The 20,668-nt window shown below is 37.3% G+C and overlaps 1 protein-coding gene across 1 annotated transcript; it reads left to right on the top strand.

Annotated features, from left to right (window-relative positions):
- The first annotated feature begins 1,131 nt into the window (after positions 1 to 1,131).
- Positions 1,132 to 4,864, top strand: LOC147852355 (putative sugar phosphate/phosphate translocator At3g14410). Its single transcript, XM_087334245.1, has 8 exons — positions 1,132 to 1,339; positions 1,421 to 1,528; positions 2,064 to 2,098; positions 2,822 to 2,934; positions 3,044 to 3,305; positions 3,811 to 4,082; positions 4,216 to 4,351; positions 4,451 to 4,864. The coding sequence occupies exons 1-7, from the start codon at positions 1,262 to 1,264 to the stop codon at positions 4,308 to 4,310; spliced, it is 963 nt and encodes a 320-aa protein (XP_087190371.1). The 5' UTR covers positions 1,132 to 1,261; the 3' UTR covers positions 4,311 to 4,351; positions 4,451 to 4,864.
- The last annotated feature ends 15,804 nt before the right edge of the window (positions 4,865 to 20,668 follow it).

Genomic DNA, 20,668 nt, shown 5'->3' with positions numbered 1-20,668 from the left:
GTCATGTAATGGTAGCTGTTCAGTTAAGATCTTGTGATCCTCTGATTATTATGCAATATCATTTGAAGCAACATTGTTGTAAACATAGTAAAACGATGAAGAAACATTCCATGATGTCAGTAAATTCACTTTTCCACCATATGACCTTTTAACAAGCTGATGTAATTGTGATAATGAACAAGAGAAGTTGAAGATGCAATGATCTCAATAAATTCACATGCTCTTCCACCTTCAAGATGATCATCAAAAGCATGACAAATGGTCATGAATATATTCAATGATTGAAACTAGTAATTTTAGGAAATCCAATGCTAGTATAGCTTTGTTGAAACTAACCAATATTGTGAATTGCCCATGTATCATGATAGCTTCCCTCATCATAAAGGTAGATGTTACGATGATGAAAGTGATCAAGTTTGTTTCAATCACTCTTAACAAATGCAAATTGTTCCACATTTTACATTGTGAAGTTCCTTCTTCAGTTTATGCTTCATAAACATGAGTTGTCTGTTTGTCCATATGGGACTTCAACAAGTGCTCAGAAAGAGGACAATTTTTGCGATGAAGCATGAAGTGTAGGAAATTGCGAAGTGAAATGATTGTGTGTTTGTCCATGGTTTTGCTATTCCATTCATAAACATAGATTGATTCATTTGAGTACCAATGTTTGGTTCATAACAATGAATACATGTAGGAGAAAGAATGCAATTGCCATCAAGTTTGTTTCAATCACTCATTAACAAATGTAGATTGTTCCACATTTGACATTGTGAAGTTCCTTCGTCGGTTTATGATTTGTAAACATGAGTTGTCAATCTTTGTCCATATGGGACTGGAAACATGAATTGTCAACCTTTGTCCATATTGGACTTAAACAAGTAGTTGGAAAGAGGACAATTTTTACAAAAATATTACCATTTTCGGGAAATTCCTCAACAATCTGTGTGCCCTTCCCCCCCCCCCTCAAAACAAAGAAAACTTTCTTCAATAATAAATATATGACCATTTCTCTCTAAAAAATATGTGTGAGAGAGGAAACAAGCAGGGTTATATGGGGAATTTCGTGAAATCCAGAAGAGGGGTATTTTGGTAATTTTGTAAATATTGTATTACTGTGTGGGCACTAGGAAATCAGCTGAGCCGATGCTATGAAATTTGATCAGATCTGCAACGTTCTCTCCTCCATGGATATGGCGTTCCAAGCTTGTTAACTAATCATCTTCTCTGTGTTTCTTCATCTTCCTCTGGTGGTTTTTGAGCCATGGCGAAGCTCCTCCTCACATATGCATACATCCTCATGTACATTATTCTCTCGAGTGGCCAGATCTTCTTCAACAAGGTGACCAGATATTCTTTCTTCTTTTCTTCATCCGTGTGATTTCTCTATGCAATTTTCTTTTATACATTTATTCTGTTTCAGTGGGTCCTTTCCTCAGCAAAGCCTAATTTTCCATATCCTGTGGCCCTGACGCTTCTGCACATGGTGTTCTCATCGGTCCTCTGCTTCCTTGTAGTAAAAGTTTTGAAGGTATTTCATTGATCTTTGTTTCTTGCTTTTAAAAAAAAATAAAAATCTTTTTCCTTACAATCAATTTTCATTTGAATCAAAAATTAAAGTTCAGGATAGAAAGTCAAGAACATAAACCAATTGGGTTTTCCTTACTTTCTCCTGAGCTGCTCCCATGTTTTTGTCGTTTCGCTGAATGCCCCCAATCGACCCTCGGAAGATAGGGAAAGAGAGCAGATAATAATGGGGATGGATTGACGATATCGTTGCTCAAGCAGCACATATAGTTGCTTGGAGAAGGGGTTGTGGACCAATGGCATTTGTATGGAAATAGTTTTTGTTATTCTGCCAAATGCTCCTTGTCAACCAGAGTGCAAGATGAGAGAGCTCAAAAAATGGGAACAGGTTGACAATGTTGTTCAACAGCGAATGGAGGGGTGCTGGGAGATGGGGTTGTTGACTAAGGGCATTTATTGGGAAATAGCAAAAACATAGGGGCATTTTGGGGATAATTAAGGAAAAACTTGGCATAACTCATTCCGATGATTTTCTGCAGGTCGTGCCATTGGAACAGAAAGTAACATTAGACATGTAAGCTATTCTTTTGTGAGATTATTTGGTTTCTTTGTGTTGCTCATTTCTTAAAGACTTTTACTACAGAAGAAACCAAGCACCCGTAATTATGATTAGTTGTGGCTGGGAGAAATAGCAAAAATTTACGTGCATTTGTGGATAAAAAGAAAAGCTTAGGGGTGGTATTTTGGAGTTTAGTTTTTCCCCCCTTAATACTAAAATCATTGAATTTGATCATTCAGACATGGTCAAAGGTTAGTATCTGTTTCATAAGGGAAAGTTACGGGCATTGTTGAAATAAAGGAAAACTCAGGGGTAGTATTTCAAATTTTTTTTTTCACCCCTTATACTAAACATCAAAGAGTGTTGATTCAGACATGACCAAAGGGCATGGTTTTCTAGGCAAAGTCAAAATCCTCATGTAAGTAACCTCAAACAAACTCACAAAATCCTCATATAACTAACCTCAAACAAACTCTTGAATGTACTCTTTCCTTACACTTGAACTCAAAGAGTGTTGATTTCGCACATGATTTAGAGAATGATGTTCCACCCAAGATAAAAATCCTCCTATTTTTCAACTGATCTCAAACTAAATCTCAAATGTTTGCATTTTTCACTTTGTGAATGACATTTGGTTTACAAAGGACTTTTTGTACCTGATTTGATGTTAGTTTTTTCTCCAATTTAAGCTATCAACATGATCTTCAAGGATATTTTTCTTTGCTGTTTTTCCTATAGCTATGCTACATCAGTGTTTCCCATTGGAGCATTGTTTGCAATGACTTTGTGGCTCGGCAATACAGCGTATCTCTACATTTCGGTTGCATTTGCACAAATGCTTAAGGCCGTGAGTAAGAATTGTAGAACATTTGTGTTCACATGCGTCAAATGTCATTCATCTTTCTCTCAAAGTTTTTCTAAGTCTTTCTTTCCATCATTTGGTGTTTTTCATTTCCCTAGTGCCCGTCGCCGTGTTTCTCATTGGAACAATGGTTGGACTAGAGAAGCTGAACCTACGGATGCTTTCTATAATGTCTATCATTAGCTTAGGTGTTGTTGTAGCTTCCTATGGAGAGATTGATTTCAATTGGATTGGAGTTGTATATCAGTTCGGTGGTGTTATTGGTGAAGCAGCACGACTCATATGCATAGAGATCCTTCTTAAGAAAAAGGGTCTCAACTTCAACCCTCTTACCATGATGTATTATATTAGCCCTTTCAGGTAAGTGAAGGTTTTATAAAATGCATCATAACATTCTTTAAAGGGGAAACTTTGTGGTAATGCCCGTTCTTTCTGTGTGTATTTGCTAAAATGCTGCACATTTAGTGTTTGTCAAAAAGCTTCACTTTTTTCTTGGTCAAGTTATTAAGCAACCAATGTGCAACAAATTATTCAATATGGATTAAGCGCATGACACTTCCTTAGTTAGTGACATGCTATGATCAGTGTGAATTAAGTAGTGGCACAATACTTCACTTAGGAAAAAATAATTAATGCCCAGATCTTCTTGGTTTACTACTTAATTAGAAAGTTGCATTATTAAGGTGTTCCATTCTTGTGTTTTAGAATTAATTAAGCGAAAAAGTGTTGGATTTTGACAAAGAACCTAGAAAGGTGTTGCATTCTGGGAAAAACAGTTTAAAAAAGAATGACATTCTTGACAAATTTCTGTTCCGTTTTTTCTTAAAGATTTATATTAATGCACTGTCATGAATATGTATTGCAGTGCTATTTGTTTGTTCATACCATGGATATTCCTTGAAAAGCCGAAAATGGATCTGACTGAGGATTCTTGGGGCATCAATCCATGGATTCTTTGTCTCAATGCTCTATGCACCTTTGCATTAAATGTTTCAGTTGTCCTTGTTATCTCTCACACCAGTGCGGTAACAATCCGTGTGGCTGGAGTTGTGAAGGATTGGGTCGTTGTACTTGTCTCTACCCTAATATTCACTGATGTAAAACTTACTGTAATCAACATCGTTGGATATGGCATAGGTTAAGCTGAAATCACTATACCTAGAATTTGTATCATTAATCATTAATTAATTGTTATATAATGCTTTTGAAAATTGAATGAAACCTGTTGAACTGCACTAACATCTCATATTGATGGAAATTGTTATTTTAGCCATTGCTGGGGTAGTAGCATATAATAAAATAAAGGTGAAGCAAAGTGAAAAAAGCCAAGAATTTGAGCCACCAGTTGTGTCTGATTCAAAATAAACTAGTTATTTTCAATCAATTGTGGTGGGGGAGATGTGAAGGTATGTGTATTACAATATGCTGATTCTCAATCTTGATAGCATCTAAAATCATGTTGTAATAAGATCCTAAACTTGATGACTTCTGTTAATGCCTCTTAGGTTGCCGAATTCTTTCATGATCCATGAGAAAACTAGTGCATTTGGAGGAACACATGCAAGTCATATGCAGATTCAACAGTGCAGTACAATCCTGGGCATCAGGAAAATATCTCATTATCACTTTGACAATATCCCAAACTCTTGAAGTCTCTCAAATGTTTTGCTTGAGCTTTTTTGGCAATGAGTACCATTTTGTATAGATCTCAACCCACACTCTATTAGTGAATATAACCCTTTGCAACAACTTCAAAATGTGTTAGCACAGTTGACTTCAAATATTCCATTGGTGTCAAAGGTGTTAGCTACCTGCTGAGGTATTTTAACACTAATAAGCATCATCAAACAACTTGTATTATTAGTGAATTGTCTCCTGCCAGGATTGCTTTACAATGAAGTATTTAACAATTTCTAGAACATGGTTCAATCTTTCTTTTTCCATCTTGGTCTATGTTTGCAGTTTTTGCCTCCTAAATTGTTCCTGTAGTAAAGCATAAGCAAGGGTCAATGGGTGCTTTTGTATCCTTGTGTCTGATGCTGGATCTTCTCCAGATCTTGTGTCGTGGATCAATGAAGTCTAGAGCTGTACTTAGTAAAGCCGTATTGGGCATCAACTATGCTTGCTTGTTCGATGACACTGGTACAAGGTTATATTTTCATCGTGATTTTTTTTTGAAGGATGAAACATTCCATGAAACCTTAAACCAGAATGTTTTATGACTCCCCTTCAATTCAACTTGCACTTGCATTCTTGCATTAGATGATGGAGTTTGTCTTTCGTCACATTAGATATCGCTCATATAGTTGTCGAACTACATGCAAACATGAGCTTTGCCACTTGTTATTGATGTATGGGGTTTTGCACTCCTATTATGTGAGTTCACATTACCCCCATTGTTGTAATATTTAAATGTCATAAACACATGATTTGATGATGAGAACTTCTACTACTTTTTATCAAAGGTCATTAGATAAGAAAAACATAAGAAGAACTATCCAAGGTCATTTACGTCGGGCATTGGTTGCCATGCAAAAGTTATTGGAAAAATTTCCAACCTCACCTATGTTACTCTCAGATTTACAACAGGTAAAAAGCAATTTAAAAGAAAAGCAAAACGTGAGAGCCTTGTATTTCTACCAGCGTAATACAGCTTCCTAGTCACAAAAATAGGATAGGGTTAACAGAGAGCTTTTTTAGCCAGTTTAAATAGAAGTATAAACCACTATCTATGAAATCCCTAAAACGTCAAGATGGTTCTTATACAACGGATGATTCTGAGATGTGGGACATAACTACGACATATTATCATAAGTTGTTATCTGCTAAGTCCTTCTCAGAGGAGGATATTAATAAGCGACACCTTGTACTAGAAACAGTACAACAAAAGGTCACTCATGAAATGGCTTCTCAATTGTTTCAACCATTTACAAACACTGAAGTCTGGACAACAGCTAAATCCCTAGGAAAAAATGTGTGTCCTAGAAAGGATGCCATAGGAGTGGTATTTTATTTGCATTATTGGGACTTGATGGGGCCTACTCTTATTAGAGTAGTTAATTTAATCTTCTCAGCAGGGCATATGCCCGATGAATGGACGGAAGGAATCATATACATGAATTTCAAAATCAGATGCTCGATGTGATGTAAATTATTTCCAATTTCCAGATCTATTAGACAAGGTTGTCTGTTAGCACCTTTTCTTTTCATTCGATTTGGGGAAGCTCTATCATCGTTTCTCAGATCCTCGATGGTGGCCATCCAAGCAATAACCTTACTTATTGCAAACACGATAGTTCTTGATGCTGAGTTTGCGGCTAAGGTAGCATGGGAAGTTTTGATTAGGCCCAAAAGTCAAGGAGGGTTGGCTTTAATAGATCCCTTGATGCAATCTCGAGCTCTCCTGACAAAGTTTGTAGTCAGAGGACTATTACCAAGGAAGGGTATGCTACTTAATCAACTAATCCAATTATCTCCCAACACGGGAGGCAACTAGTTGCCTTCTTTGAAATGAATGTTCTTGACAGAGGCACAAACACCTAGATGAAATCTGACATCCAATAGATTTCTCTAGGGAATCGTCAGAGCATGGGATGCAATCAAGATTTTCTTACATAAACAGATGCCTAACACGTGGGATGGTTGGATGAATTAACCGCTATTAGCTAATTCTCTCGTCCGGGATTCTGTTGGAAATGTATTGGGCCTTAGGACTTGTCTTGCCTGTGGAAAACTTGACAATGGGCCAACAACATCAGTGAGATCCTAGATTCAATTTCAGCAGATGCCAGAAGTGGATCGACTTAAGCAGTTGCACTCGGTATATGGGGCAAAAACAATGACAACGGAAATCTTAGCGGCTTTCTCACAATCATTGACGCGCCTTCAATCAATGCAGGAACATATGTGGTTTGGATGCCTTATGAATGGCATGATGCTTTATGTTAAAGGAATTTCTGCAGACGGATGTATTTTTTATTTCCATATTCAACAGGACAATAAATTACAACCTTATACACCCTCAAATAATTTATTATAGAACCTGCTCACTGTGCCAGTTAGGGTGATTGCCAAATCTAGTAAGAAATGGCTATTGGATCCACAACTGTCAATAGCTCAATTGTGGGATATGCTCTGGTTATATGCACGACAACTAGTTAGTAGGCTGATGTGGGACCCATGGGAATGGTTTTGGACCAATCCCATCATGGATCTATTGCAGAAAGTTCCATTCTTCCAGTACAATGTGAAATTGGTCAGAACCTTACTCATGTCTAAGAATATTCCAACTCATGTAGCTCAAATGCACTGGAATAAGTTGGGTGTTTCAAGCATTGATTTGAAGGCATATTGGACATGGATTTGGTCTTTCAAGGGACCAACCAAATATATTCACTTCAGATGGCTTTTACTACATGTAGCCCTACTAGTAGGTCAGTCATTGAAAGGAGATGTGGCAACTAGTCTTAGACAATGTTATTATTGCGATGACATACAGGAAACTATCAAGCAGGATCTCTGGTCGTGCTCAATAGACCAACCGGTATGGAATAAAGTTCTCTTTATTCCTGACAATTAATGCAGGCTACATCTACTCTTGGGGATCAGCGGTATGGGGGGTTCTCCATTCCAATCTCCTGTTGAATGAAACAGATGATGCTTCGGAGGCTATGACAGTCATCAACATACATCTCATTACTATCTCCCTTTTTCAACAACCTCGTAAGCAAATGCGTGCAACCCATGTATGGAAAACAGTACCTACGGTTCCATTATGGATATTATGGAAGTATCGTTGTAAAAGATGATATGGGTCCATAATTCCTCTTCTCTTAGATATATTGCCGGAATGATGGGGGAGCTTATTGGCGGTTGTGTAGGGCAATATGACAATATGCCAGGCTCTTCGGAGGTTGTTTTGAAGAAAATGAAAAAATTATTGCAATTATGGAGGAAATTACCTTTGTTCACAGTTTCCTCTAAAGGATCGTTATGGAGATATCAATACCCTTGGTCCTTGCCCTGAGCATTTCTTTTGTATATAATACTCTCTGATTTACATTTTTGTAGCCCTCAAGCACTTTTCTTAATACTAATGAAGGAAATCTTATTGAAAAAAAAAGGGCAATAAGAGGAAAATGTCACTTGGTAGAACTACTTGTCATAATGATCAAGGTTTAAACCTAGGTCATCCATATTCATTTTGAAATGGTCAATCAGAAAATGACAATGTCATTAAACTCTAAGCTAAATATATCTCCCTCTAATTGAATACCATGACATTGATCACATTTTATCAAAATTTTGCCCATTCTTTCGTCACTCACAATCTCATTTCCTGGCATTGCATTAAAAAAACATCTTCATTATTGGTGAGCAAAACATTAGAAAGTGAAATTAGAAGAGCACAAGAAGAAGAGTTGGTGGTGGAAATGCAAGGAGAGTTAGTACATGAAATAGAGGTGTTGGTATGGGGCAAACTCGATGAATTAGAAATGGTGTTAACAGAGGTAGTGTAGAGCGTTTAGCAAGTTAGTGGTGCAATTGACTCAAGTGAATGGAATCCTACTTTTCTATCATAAGATTTTTTCATGAAAATCTTAACAAAGCTCATATATGCCCATATTCATATATAATAATGTATAGATGTGAGTATAGATGTGTAACTCCATCTTGTGTGACCTATTTTCACAGTATATTTAAAATATACAAATTTGGGTGTCCAAGGCCCATTTACATACTAAGAATGTGGACAGAAAACCTAACAATCTCCCCCTCTGGCCACATAGGAGAAGATTCTATTGAGGCACTTAGTTTGTGTTCATTCCAACAAGCTTGACACATTGCTCAAGCTTTTCTTTTGAGAGTACCTTCGTCAACATGTCAACAACATTTTCATCTGTGTGAATTTTCTTGAGTTGTAGAGCGCAATCAATGATACCTTACATCAACATGTTTCGTACGAGTATGGTACATCGAGTTCTTGCTCAAATCTATTGCACTTTGGCTGTCACAGAAGATTACATAAGTTAGCTGACATAAACCCAAATCTGAAACAAACATTTTCGACTATAACATCTCTTCGGCAGCTTCAGTGGATGCAATATATCCTGCTTCTGTTGTAGATAAAGCAACACAGTTTTGCAACTTAGATTGCTATGATACGGCTCCCCCTACAAATGTAAATAGGTAAGCCGAAGTAGATTTTCTCCCATCAAGATCCCGTGCCATATTTGCATCTGGCAAACCTTCAAGGATTTGTTTAGAATCTTCAAAACATAGACATAATTTTGATGTACCCCTTAAATATCGAAAAATCCATTTTACGGCATCCTAATGATACTTACCCAGATTGGAGAGATATCTACTTACAATACTAACAACATGGGCAATATTTGGCCTTGTCATAGCATACATCAACGAGCCAATCGCTAAAGAGTAAGGAATTGAAGACATGTCTTCTTTCTCTTGCTCAGTATGTGGACAATCTTTTCTACATAATTTAAAATGGTTAGCAATGGGGGTACTTTTTGCATTATGCATATTAAACCTCTCTAATACTCGTTCTATGTATTTTTCTTGAGAAAGCCACAACTTTCCACATTCCCTATTGCGAGTAATTTTCATGCCAAAAATATGTTTAGCATGTCCTAGATCTTTCATGTGAAAGGACTTAGATAGGTCCACCTTTAACTTGTGGATATTGTCTACATCTTGTCCTACAATTAGCATATCATCGGCATACAATAAGAGAATTATAAAATTACCTTAAGAAAAATTACTAACATACACACAATGATCTCCATTAGTCTTGGTGTAATTTTGACTCACCATAAATGAGTCAAACCTTTTATACCATTGTCTTGGTGCTTGCCGTAATGACTTTTTCTCAGCTTACATACCATATGCTCCTTTCCTTTCTCTTTGAAACCCTCCGGTTGTTCCATGCGGATCTCTTCTTTCAAGTCTCCATACAAGAAATTAGTCTTTACATCAAGCTACTCAATCTCAAGATTTAAATTGGCTGCCAAACCTAAAACAAGTCGAATAGAACTCATTTTCACAACTGGTGAGAAAATTTCATCAAAATCAATACCTTTCTTTGGCCGAAACCTTTTACAACTAAACGAGCCTTATGTTTTACAAGGTTACCATCACCTTGTTTTAACTTAAATACCCATAATTTAAAATTTTTGAAAATTTAGGTAAAATTTTTCTTCCCTAAGGAAATTCCACTAAATCAAGGTTTTGTACATATACCTAAAATTTAGGTAAAATATCATTATGATTAGCTTCAATCCTATTATTTATAATACCTGGTTCATCAACATCCTCACGGTCTTCGTCTTGTGGGGAAGCATCTCCATATGTTGCTTCTTCGGTCGTAGGAATCAGGTCAAAATCAATAAGACCACCATCTATTTGAGTGTTGAATCCTTTGACCTTTTCAATATCTTCAATAGTTTGATGCTCAACAAATACCACATCACGACTTCGAATAAGCTTCCTTTCTATTGGGTCATAACATCTGTAACCAAACTCATCTTGGCCATACCCAATAAAAATACATTCTTTAGATTTAACATCAAACTTAGACCGTTCATCTTTAGGTATATATACAAAACATTTACACTCAAACACATGTAAATGATTATATGAAACATTCTTACCATACCAAACACTATTAGAAACATCACCCTACAATGCAATAGTAGGAGATAGGTTAATAACATATGCAACGGTACTCAAAGCCTCACCCCAAAAGGATTTGGATAACTTTGCATACGAGAGCAAGCATCAAACTCTTTCAACTAGAGTTCTATTCATCATTTCAACCAAGGGTTTTTGGTGGTTTCTTTTGATGCTTAATCCCATGCTCTTGACAATAGGCATCGAAGATCCACGATAATCCCTACCATTGTCGGCACGAATGCATTTCAGTTTCTTTCTACATAAGCGTGAAATTCTTTGAACACATTAAATACTTGGTCCTTAGTTTTCAATGTTCGAACCCAAAGTTTTTTAGAATAATCATCAATAAAAGTAACAAAATAGAGTGCACCACCTATTGACTTTACCTTTAAAGAACCACAAACATTTGAATGTAGCAACTCAAGTACCTCTTCCTTTCTTGAAGAAGAATGATGTTTGAACAAGACTCTTCTTTGTTTTCCTACCACACAGTGATTGCACATGTCTAACTTCACATCTTTTAGACCTGGAAGCAAGCTTTTCTTTGCTAGGAAATTAAGTCCCTTCTCACTAATGCCAGACAACATTTTATGCCATAGCTATGACATATTGTTGCTTTCAACTGCATTCACAAGATTAGTAGAGATAGATGCTTGTAATAAATACAAACTAGTGCATTTCTTACCACAAGATACAACAAATTTGCCCTTAGTGAGTTTCCATTGTCCCTCATTGAAGATGTTGCAATAGCCATCATGATCATCTAATCTGCCGGTTGAGGTAAGATGTAAATGAATGTCCGGTACATGTCTTACCTCCTTGAGAATCAACTTTGATCCTGTGTTGGTCTCCAAACAAATAGTCCAAGTGTCTACCACCTTTGAAAGGCCATCATTACCCATCTTCACAACTCCGAAATCCCCTAAAGTATAAGAAGTAAAAAACTCCCTTTTAGATGTGACATGGAACGATGCTCCACTATCAACAACCCAATTAGTTTCATTGTGAGCAAGATTAATTACGTTTTCATCATAAACAACAAGTGAAGCATCTGAGCAAGTTGTATTATCAGGAGTAGAATTATCATTGTTACGTTTCTTTTCATGCTTACCATTAGATGTGTGGTTCTCCTTTTTCCATTTGTAACAATACCTCTTTAGGTGTCCTGTTTTATCACAAAAATGACATTCTAGATCTTTATACCTAGGTTTTGATTTACTTCTACTCCTCCCTCGGTTGTTTTGACCTTGGCTTCTATGCTTACTCCTCCCTCTATCAACCATCAAGACCTCCGAATGTGACGATGCCCCTTGTGTCCTTTGTCTCATTTCCTCATTTAGAACACCGCTCTTGATATATTCCGTATTCACAATTCCTTTTGGGACTGCATTAGTTAAAGATACCCTAAAAGTTTCCCATGAATCAGGAAGAGTTTTTAACAACCATAATGCAAGAATCTCATCATCGAATTTCACTCCCATACCAAAAAGTTGCTCGAAACATCCTTGAAATTCATTTAAATGATACGAAATGGAATTACCTTCTTTTTACAATAAATGCATTGCTTGTTTTTAGCAAAAACAACTTATTGTTACCTTTCTTAAATGCACAGAATGTTTAAAGTTTGTTCCATAGAGATTTGGGATCCGTTTCGTTCACAATAGGGTTTAGGACATTATCTCCTACCCATTATCGAATAAACATTCCTCCGTGGTTTTGCTCTCCGGTTTAGAGGCTGCGAAAACAGGTAAATGTAGAATTTTCACAAAAAGAAGATCTATCATCTTACCTTTCCATTTGTGGTAGTTTGTGCCGTTCAAGAAAACCATTGTGGAAACATTTTCCTCCATAACAAAATGCTAAACCTCGGCTCTGATATCACTTGATTGGAATCTTAAAAGTACTTAATCCATTATGTGAGACTGAAATGATGTTGTGCACGATTATTAAAAGAAAATAAGAAAGATACACAACAAACACTATATGCATAATACAATACACAAATTTTTAAAGTGCAAAACCCTCAAAGAGGTAAAAACCAGGGGATCTAGTCCAGAAATAATGGACTATCAATGCAAATATTATACACAAAAGTTATACTCTAAACAAGTCAGACTACTATGAGAAAGAAAGGAATATGAGCCTTCCTCAACAACTAAACCCAACTAAACCGTGGCCGCGTGCGTGGAATACAAGGTTGATAGCAAATTTCTAAATTTTGTGTCACTCCAAATATACTAGCTAGAATTGGAGGTGAGGAAATTAACAGTAGAATTTGAGAGGAAAAACTATTGTAACGTGCGAATTATATTTAAATTCTACTTGATATTTGGATTTAATGCGAAATAGAAGTCTAAATATGATGGGGATGTAGCTCACATGGTAGAGCGCTCGCTTTGCATGCGAGAGGCACGGGGATCGATACCTCGCTTCTCCATTTTGTATCATTACGAATTATTAAATGGAAAGATCATCTCTAAGTCTCTCCGTGACAAGAATGTCATTATGATTCGTTTGAGGACCATCTGGGAAGGGTCAGAATTAATATGGGATCCATGCCCATGTCGTCATTCGTATTCGTACAAACGTATCAGGAAAAACTAGAAGTAAAGCTATTAATTTCTAAATTTCACATGGGAATTCGATTCACAAATATATTAACAATGTTGCGCAAAAAAGCATATCGGTCGATTCTCAAAGCTAAAATGCATGCTTGGCGTACCAGAAGTACGGAGTTGATGGCATTATCGCAATCGTATTAATTTAAAAGTGACCTTACGGGATTACTTTTAAGATTTGAAAACAACAATTAGTACAGCCTATTACCTGCATTTCTAGATAAGCATTATCTGTTACATGTCATTCCACTCTTTCTAAAACCTGAAGGCAAAAGTTTCGGGGATGTAGCTCAAATGGTAGAGCGCTCGCTTAGCATGCGAGAGGTATGGGGATCGATACCCCGCATCTCCATTTTCCTCTCCCTCTCATGACAAATTAAAGCATTGATAGCCTATCTCAAACTATCGCAGTTCCATTAGTCTTAACATCCAATGGACCCGTTCTCCAAATGAGCGGAGAGGAAACATACATTGTGGATGTCACACTTAGCAAGCCGGAGGTATATGTTATGAGTCATAGGATGCAACCGCTACGGATTGAAACACAACGCAATCCGTTTGTATCGGCTCAAGTGTGTCAATCAAATAATTAATAGGAGGAAATACCTTCATAACCTGAATATCAAATTCGTCTCACAATGACGAAGCCTCATGGTCTAATGATGAACGATGGAAATATTTGTGAGAATTGATGAAGATCCTCTCATTAAATGTAATGGCCATTTGAAATATATACAGGAATGCCGTGGCCGCGTGCGTGGAATACAAGGTTGATAGCAAATTTCTAAATTTTGTGTCACTCCAAATATACTAGCTAGAATTGGAGGTGAGGAAATTAACAGTAGAATTTGAGAGGAAAAACTATTGTAACGTGCGAATTATATTTAAATTCTACTTGATATTTGGATTTAATGCGAAATAGAAGTCTAAATATGATGGGGATGTAGCTCACATGGTAGAGCGCTCGCTTTGCATGCGAGAGGCACGGGGATCGATACCTCGCTTCTCCATTTTGTATCATTACGAATTATTAAATGGAAAGATCATCTCTAAGTCTCTCCGTGACAAGAATGTCATTATGATTCGTTTGAGGACCATCTGGGAAGGGTCAGAATTAATATGGGATCCATGCCCATGTCGTCATTCGTATTCGTACAAACGTATCAGGAAAAACTAGAAGTAAAGCTATTAATTTCTAAATTTCACATGGGAATTCGATTCACAAATATATTAACAATGTTGCGCAAAAAAGCATATCGGTCGATTCTCAAAGCTAAAATGCATGCTTGGCGTACCAGAAGTACGGAGTTGATGGCATTATCGCAATCGTATTAATTTAAAAGTGACCTTACGGGATTACTTTTAAGATTTGAAAACAACAATTAGTACAGCCTATTACCTGCATTTCTAGATAAGCATTATCTGTTACATGTCATTCCACTCTTTCTAAAACCTGAAGGCAAAAGTTTCGGGGATGTAGCTCAAATGGTAGAGCGCTCGCTTAGCATGCGAGAGGTATGGGGATCGATACCCCGCATCTCCATTTTCCTCTCCCTCTCATGACAAATTAAAGCATTGATAGCCTATCTCAAACTATCGCAGTTCCATTAGTCTTAACATCCAATGGACCCGTTCTCCAAATGAGCGGAGAGGAAACATACATTGTGGATGTCACACTTAGCAAGCCGGAGGTATATGTTATGAGTCATAGGATGCAACCGCTACGGATTGAAACACAACGCAATCCGTTTGTATCGGCTCAAGTGTGTCAATCAAATAATTAATAGGAGGAAATACCTTCATAACCTGAATATCAAATTCGTCTCACAATGACGAAGCCTCATGGTCTAATGATGAACGATGGAAATATTTGTGAGAATTGATGAAGATCCTCTCATTAAATGTAATGGCCATTTGAAATATATACAGGAATGCCGTGGCCGCGTGCGTGGAATACAAGGTTGATAGCAAATTTCTAAATTTTGTGTCACTCCAAATATACTAGCTAGAATTGGAGGTGAGGAAATTAACAGTAGAATTTGAGAGGAAAAACTATTGTAACGTGCGAATTATATTTAAATTCTACTTCATATTTGGATTTAATGCGAAATAGAAGTCTAAATATGATGGGGATGTAGCTCACATGGTAGAGCGCTCGCTTTGCATGCGAGAGGCACGGGGATCGATACCTCGCTTCTCCATTTTGTATCATTACGAATTATTAAATGGAAAGATCATCTCTAAGTCTCTCCGTGACAAGAATGTCATTATGATTCGTTTGAGGACCATCTGGGAAGGGTCAGAATTAATATGGGATCCATGCCCATGTCGTCATTCGTATTCGTACAAACGTATCAGGAAAAACTAGAAGTAAAGCTATTAATTTCTAAATTTCACATGGGAATTCGATTCACAAATATATTAACAATGTTGCGCAAAAAAGCATATCGGTCGATTCTCAAAGCTAAAATGCATGCTTGGCGTACCAGAAGTACGGAGTTGATGGCATTATCGCAATCGTATTAATTTAAAAGTGACCTTACGGGATTACTTTTAAGATTTGAAAACAACAATTAGTACAGCCTATTACCTGCATTTCTAGATAAGCATTATCTGTTACATGTCATTCCACTCTTTCTAAAACCTGAAGGCAAAAGTTTCGGGGATGTAGCTCAAATGGTAGAGCGCTCGCTTAGCATGCGAGAGGTATGGGGATCGATACCCCGCATCTCCATTTTCCTCTCCCTCTCATGACAAATTAAAGCATTGATAGCCTATCTCAAACTATCGCAGTTCCATTAGTCTTAACATCCAATGGACCCGTTCTCCAAATGAGCGGAGAGGAAACATACATTGTGGATGTCACACTTAGCAAGCCGGAGGTATATGTTATGAGTCATAGGATGCAACCGCTACGGATTGAAACACAACGCAATCCGTTTGTATCGGCTCAAGTGTGTCAATCAAATAATTAATAGGAGGAAATACCTTCATAACCTGAATATCAAATTCGTCTCACAATGACGAAGCCTCATGGTCTAATGATGAACGATGGAAATATTTGTGAGAATTGATGAAGATCCTCTCATTAAATGTAATGGCCATTTGAAATATATACAGGAATGCCGTGGCCGCGTGCGTGGAATACAAGGTTGATAGCAAATTTCTAAATTTTGTGTCACTCCAAATATACTAGCTAGAATTGGAGGTGAGGAAATTAACAGTAGAATTTGAGAGGAAAAACTATTGTAACGTGCGAATTATATTTAAATTCTACTTGATATTTGGATTTAATGCGAAATAGAAGTCTAAATATGATGGGGATGTAGCTCACATGGTAGAGCGCTCGCTTTGCATGCGAGAGGCACGGGGATCGATACCTCGCTTCTCCATTTTGTATCATTACGAATTATTAAATGGAAAGATCATCTCTAAGTCTCTCCGTGACAAGAATGTCATTATGATTCGTTTGAGGACCATCTGGGAAGGGTCAGAATTAATATGGGATCCATGCCCATGTCGTCATTCGTATTCGTACAAACGTATCAGGAAAAACTAGAAGTAAAGCTATTAATTTCTAAATTTCACATGGGAATTCGATTCACAAATATATTAACAATGTTGCGCAAAAAAGCATATCGGTCGATTCTCAAAGCTAAAATGCATGCTTGGCGTACCAGAAGTACGGAGTTGATGGCATTATCGCAATCGTATTAATTTAAAAGTGACCTTACGGGATTACTTTTAAGATTTGAAAACAACAATTAGTACAGCCTATTACCTGCATTTCTAGATAAGCATTATCTGTTACATGTCATTCCACTCTTTCTAAAACCTGAAGGCAAAAGTTTCGGGGATGTAGCTCAAATGGTAGAGCGCTCGCTTAGCATGCGAGAGGTATGGGGATCGATACCCCGCATCTCCATTTTCCTCTCCCTCTCATGACAAATTAAAGCATTGATAGCCTATCTCAAACTATCGCAGTTCCATTAGTCTTAACATCCAATGGACCCGTTCTCCAAATGAGCGGAGAGGAAACATACATTGTGGATGTCACACTTAGCAAGCCGGAGGTATATGTTATGAGTCATAGGATGCAACCGCTACGGATTGAAACACAACGCAATCCGTTTGTATCGGCTCAAGTGTGTCAATCAAATAATTAATAGGAGGAAATACCTTCATAACCTGAATATCAAATTCGTCTCACAATGACGAAGCCTCATGGTCTAATGATGAACGATGGAAATATTTGTGAGAATTGATGAAGATCCTCTCATTAAATGTAATGGCCATTTGAAATATATACAGGAATGCCGTGGCCGCGTGCGTGGAATACAAGGTTGATAGCAAATTTCTAAATTTTGTGTCACTCCAAATATACTAGCTAGAATTGGAGGTGAGGAAATTAACAGTAGAATTTGAGAGGAAAAACTATTGTAACGTGCGAATTATATTTAAATTCTACTTGATATTTGGATTTAATGCGAAATAGAAGTCTAAATATGATGGGGATGTAGCTCACATGGTAGAGCGCTCGCTTTGCATGCGAGAGGCACGGGGATCGATACCTCGCTTCTCCATTTTGTATCATTACGAATTATTAAATGGAAAGATCATCTCTAAGTCTCTCCGTGACAAGAATGTCATTATGATTCGTTTGAGGACCATCTGGGAAGGGTCAGAATTAATATGGGATCCATGCCCATGTCGTCATTCGTATTCGTACAAACGTATCAGGAAAAACTAGAAGTAAAGCTATTAATTTCTAAATTTCACATGGGAATTCGATTCACAAATATATTAACAATGTTGCGCAAAAAAGCATATCGGTCGATTCTCAAAGCTAAAATGCATGCTTGGCGTACCAGAAGTACGGAGTTGATGGCATTATCGCAATCGTATTAATTTAAAAGTGACCTTACGGGATTACTTTTAAGATTTGAAAACAACAATTAGTACAGCCTATTACCTGCATTTCTAGATAAGCATTATCTGTTACATGTCATTCCACTCTTTCTAAAACCTGAAGGCAAAAGTTTCGGGGATGTAGCTCAAATGGTAGAGCGCTCGCTTAGCATGCGAGAGGTATGGGGATCGATACCCCGCATCTCCATTTTCCTCTCCCTCTCATGACAAATTAAAGCATTGATAGCCTATCTCAAACTATCGCAGTTCCATTAGTCTTAACATCCAATGGACCCGTTCTCCAAATGAGCGGAGAGGAAACATACATTGTGGATGTCACACTTAGCAAGCCGGAGGTATATGTTATGAGTCATAGGATGCAACCGCTACGGATTGAAACACAACGCAATCCGTTTGTATCGGCTCAAGTGTGTCAATCAAATAATTAATAGGAGGAAATACCTTCATAACCTGAATATCAAATTCGTCTCACAATGACGAAGCCTCATGGTCTAATGATGAACGATGGAAATATTTGTGAGAATTGATGAAGATCCTCTCATTAAATGTAATGGCCATTTGAAATATATACAGGAATGCCGTGGCCGCGTGCGTGGAATACAAGGTTGATAGCAAATTTCTAAATTTTGTGTCACTCCAAATATACTAGCTAGAATTGGAGGTGAGGAAATTAACAGTAGAATTTGAGAGGAAAAACTATTGTAACGTGCGAATTATATTTAAATTCTACTTCATATTTGGATTTAATGCGAAATAGAAGTCTAAATATGATGGGGATGTAGCTCACATGGTAGAGCGCTCGCTTTGCATGCGAGAGGCACGGGGATCGATACCTCGCTTCTCCATTTTGTATCATTACGAATTATTAAATGGAAAGATCATCTCTAAGTCTCTCCGTGACAAGAATGTCATTATGATTCGTTTGAGGACCATCTGGGAAGGGTCAGAATTAATATGGGATCCATGCCCATGTCGTCATTCGTATTCGTACAAACGTATCAGGAAAAACTAGAAGTAAAGCTATTAATTTCTAAATTTCACATGGGAATTCGATTCACAAATATATTAACAATGTTGCGCAAAAAAGCATATCGGTCGATTCTCAAAGCTAAAATGCATGCTTGGCGTACCAGAAGTACGGAGTTGATGGCATTATCGCAATCGTATTAATTTAAAAGTGACCTTACGGGATTACTTTTAAGATTTGAAAACAACAATTAGTACAGCCTATTACCTGCATTTCTAGATAAGCATTATCTGTTACATGTCATTCCACTCTTTCTAAAACCTGAAGGCAAAAGTTTCGGGGATGTAGCTCAAATGGTAGAGCGCTCGCTTAGCATGCGAGAGGTATGGGGATCGATACCCCGCATCTCCATTTTCCTCTCCCTCTCATGACAAATTAAAGCATTGATAGCCTATCTCAAACTATCGCAGTTCCATTAGTCTTAACATCCAATGGACCCGTTCTCCAAATGAGCGGAGAGGAAACATACATTGTGGATGTCACACTTAGCAAGCCGGAGGTATATGTTATGAGTCATAGGATGCAACCGCTACGGATTGAAACACAACGCAATCCGTTTGTATCGGCTCAAGTGTGTCAATCAAATAATTAATAGGAGGAAATACCTTCATAACCTGAATATCAAATTCGTCTCACAATGACGAAGCCTCATGGTCTAATGATGAACGATGGAAATATTTGTGAGAATTGATGAAGATCCTCTCATTAAATGTAATGGCCATTTGAAATATATACAGGAATGCCGTGGCCGCGTGCGTGGAATACAAGGTTGATAGCAAATTTCTAAATTTTGTGTCACTCCAAATATACTAGCTAGAATTGGAGGTGAGGAAATTAACAGTAGAATTTGAGAGGAAAAACTATTGTAACGTGCGAATTATATTTAAATTCTACTTCATATTTGGATTTAATGCGAAATAGAAGTCTAAATATGATGGGGATGTAGCTCACATGGTAGAGCGCTCGCTTTGCATGCGAGAGGCACGGGGATCGATACCTCGCTTCTCCATTTTGTATCATTACGAATTATTAAATGGAAAGATCATCTCTAAGTCTCTCCGTGACAAGAATGTCATTATGATTCGTTTGAGGACCATCTGGGAAGGGTCAGAATTAATATGGGATCCATGCCCATGTCGTCATTCGTATTCGTACAAACGTATCAGGAAAAACTAGAAGTAAAGCTATTAATTTCTAAATTTCACATGGGAATTCGATTCACAAATATATTAACAATGTTGCGCAAAAAAGCATATCGGTCGATTCTCAAAGCTAAAATGCATGCTTGGCGTACCAGAAGTACGGAGTTGATGGCATTATCGCAATCGTATTAATTTAAAAGTGACCTTACGGGATTACTTTTAAGATTTGAAAACAACAATTAGTACAGCCTATTACCTGCATTTCTAGATAAGCATTATCTGTTACATGTCATTCCACTCTTTCTAAAACCTGAA

Source organism: Azolla caroliniana, unplaced genomic scaffold, assembly GCF_043228905.1.
Source record: "Azolla caroliniana isolate FFs.n. ecotype wild unplaced genomic scaffold, voAzoCaro1.0.p SCAF_18, whole genome shotgun sequence".
NCBI classification, from domain to species: domain Eukaryota; kingdom Viridiplantae; phylum Streptophyta; class Polypodiopsida; order Salviniales; family Salviniaceae; genus Azolla; species Azolla caroliniana.
The sequence above is the reverse complement of the archived record's forward strand: the minus strand, read 5'-3'. Positions and strand labels throughout refer to the sequence as shown.

Bases quoted from the DNA above. Each gene is read 5' to 3' on its own strand.
- LOC147852355 (XM_087334245.1), top strand. From the start codon at position 1,262: ATGGCGAAGCTCCTCCTCACATATGCATACATCCTCATGTACATTATT. The intron at 1,340-1,420 runs GTGACCAGATAT...ATTCTGTTTCAG, and splicing joins GCCAGATCTTCTTCAACAAG to TGGGTCCTTTCCTCAGCAAA. The intron at 2,099-2,821 runs GTAAGCTATTCT...TTTTTCCTATAG, and splicing joins CAGAAAGTAACATTAGACAT to CTATGCTACATCAGTGTTTC.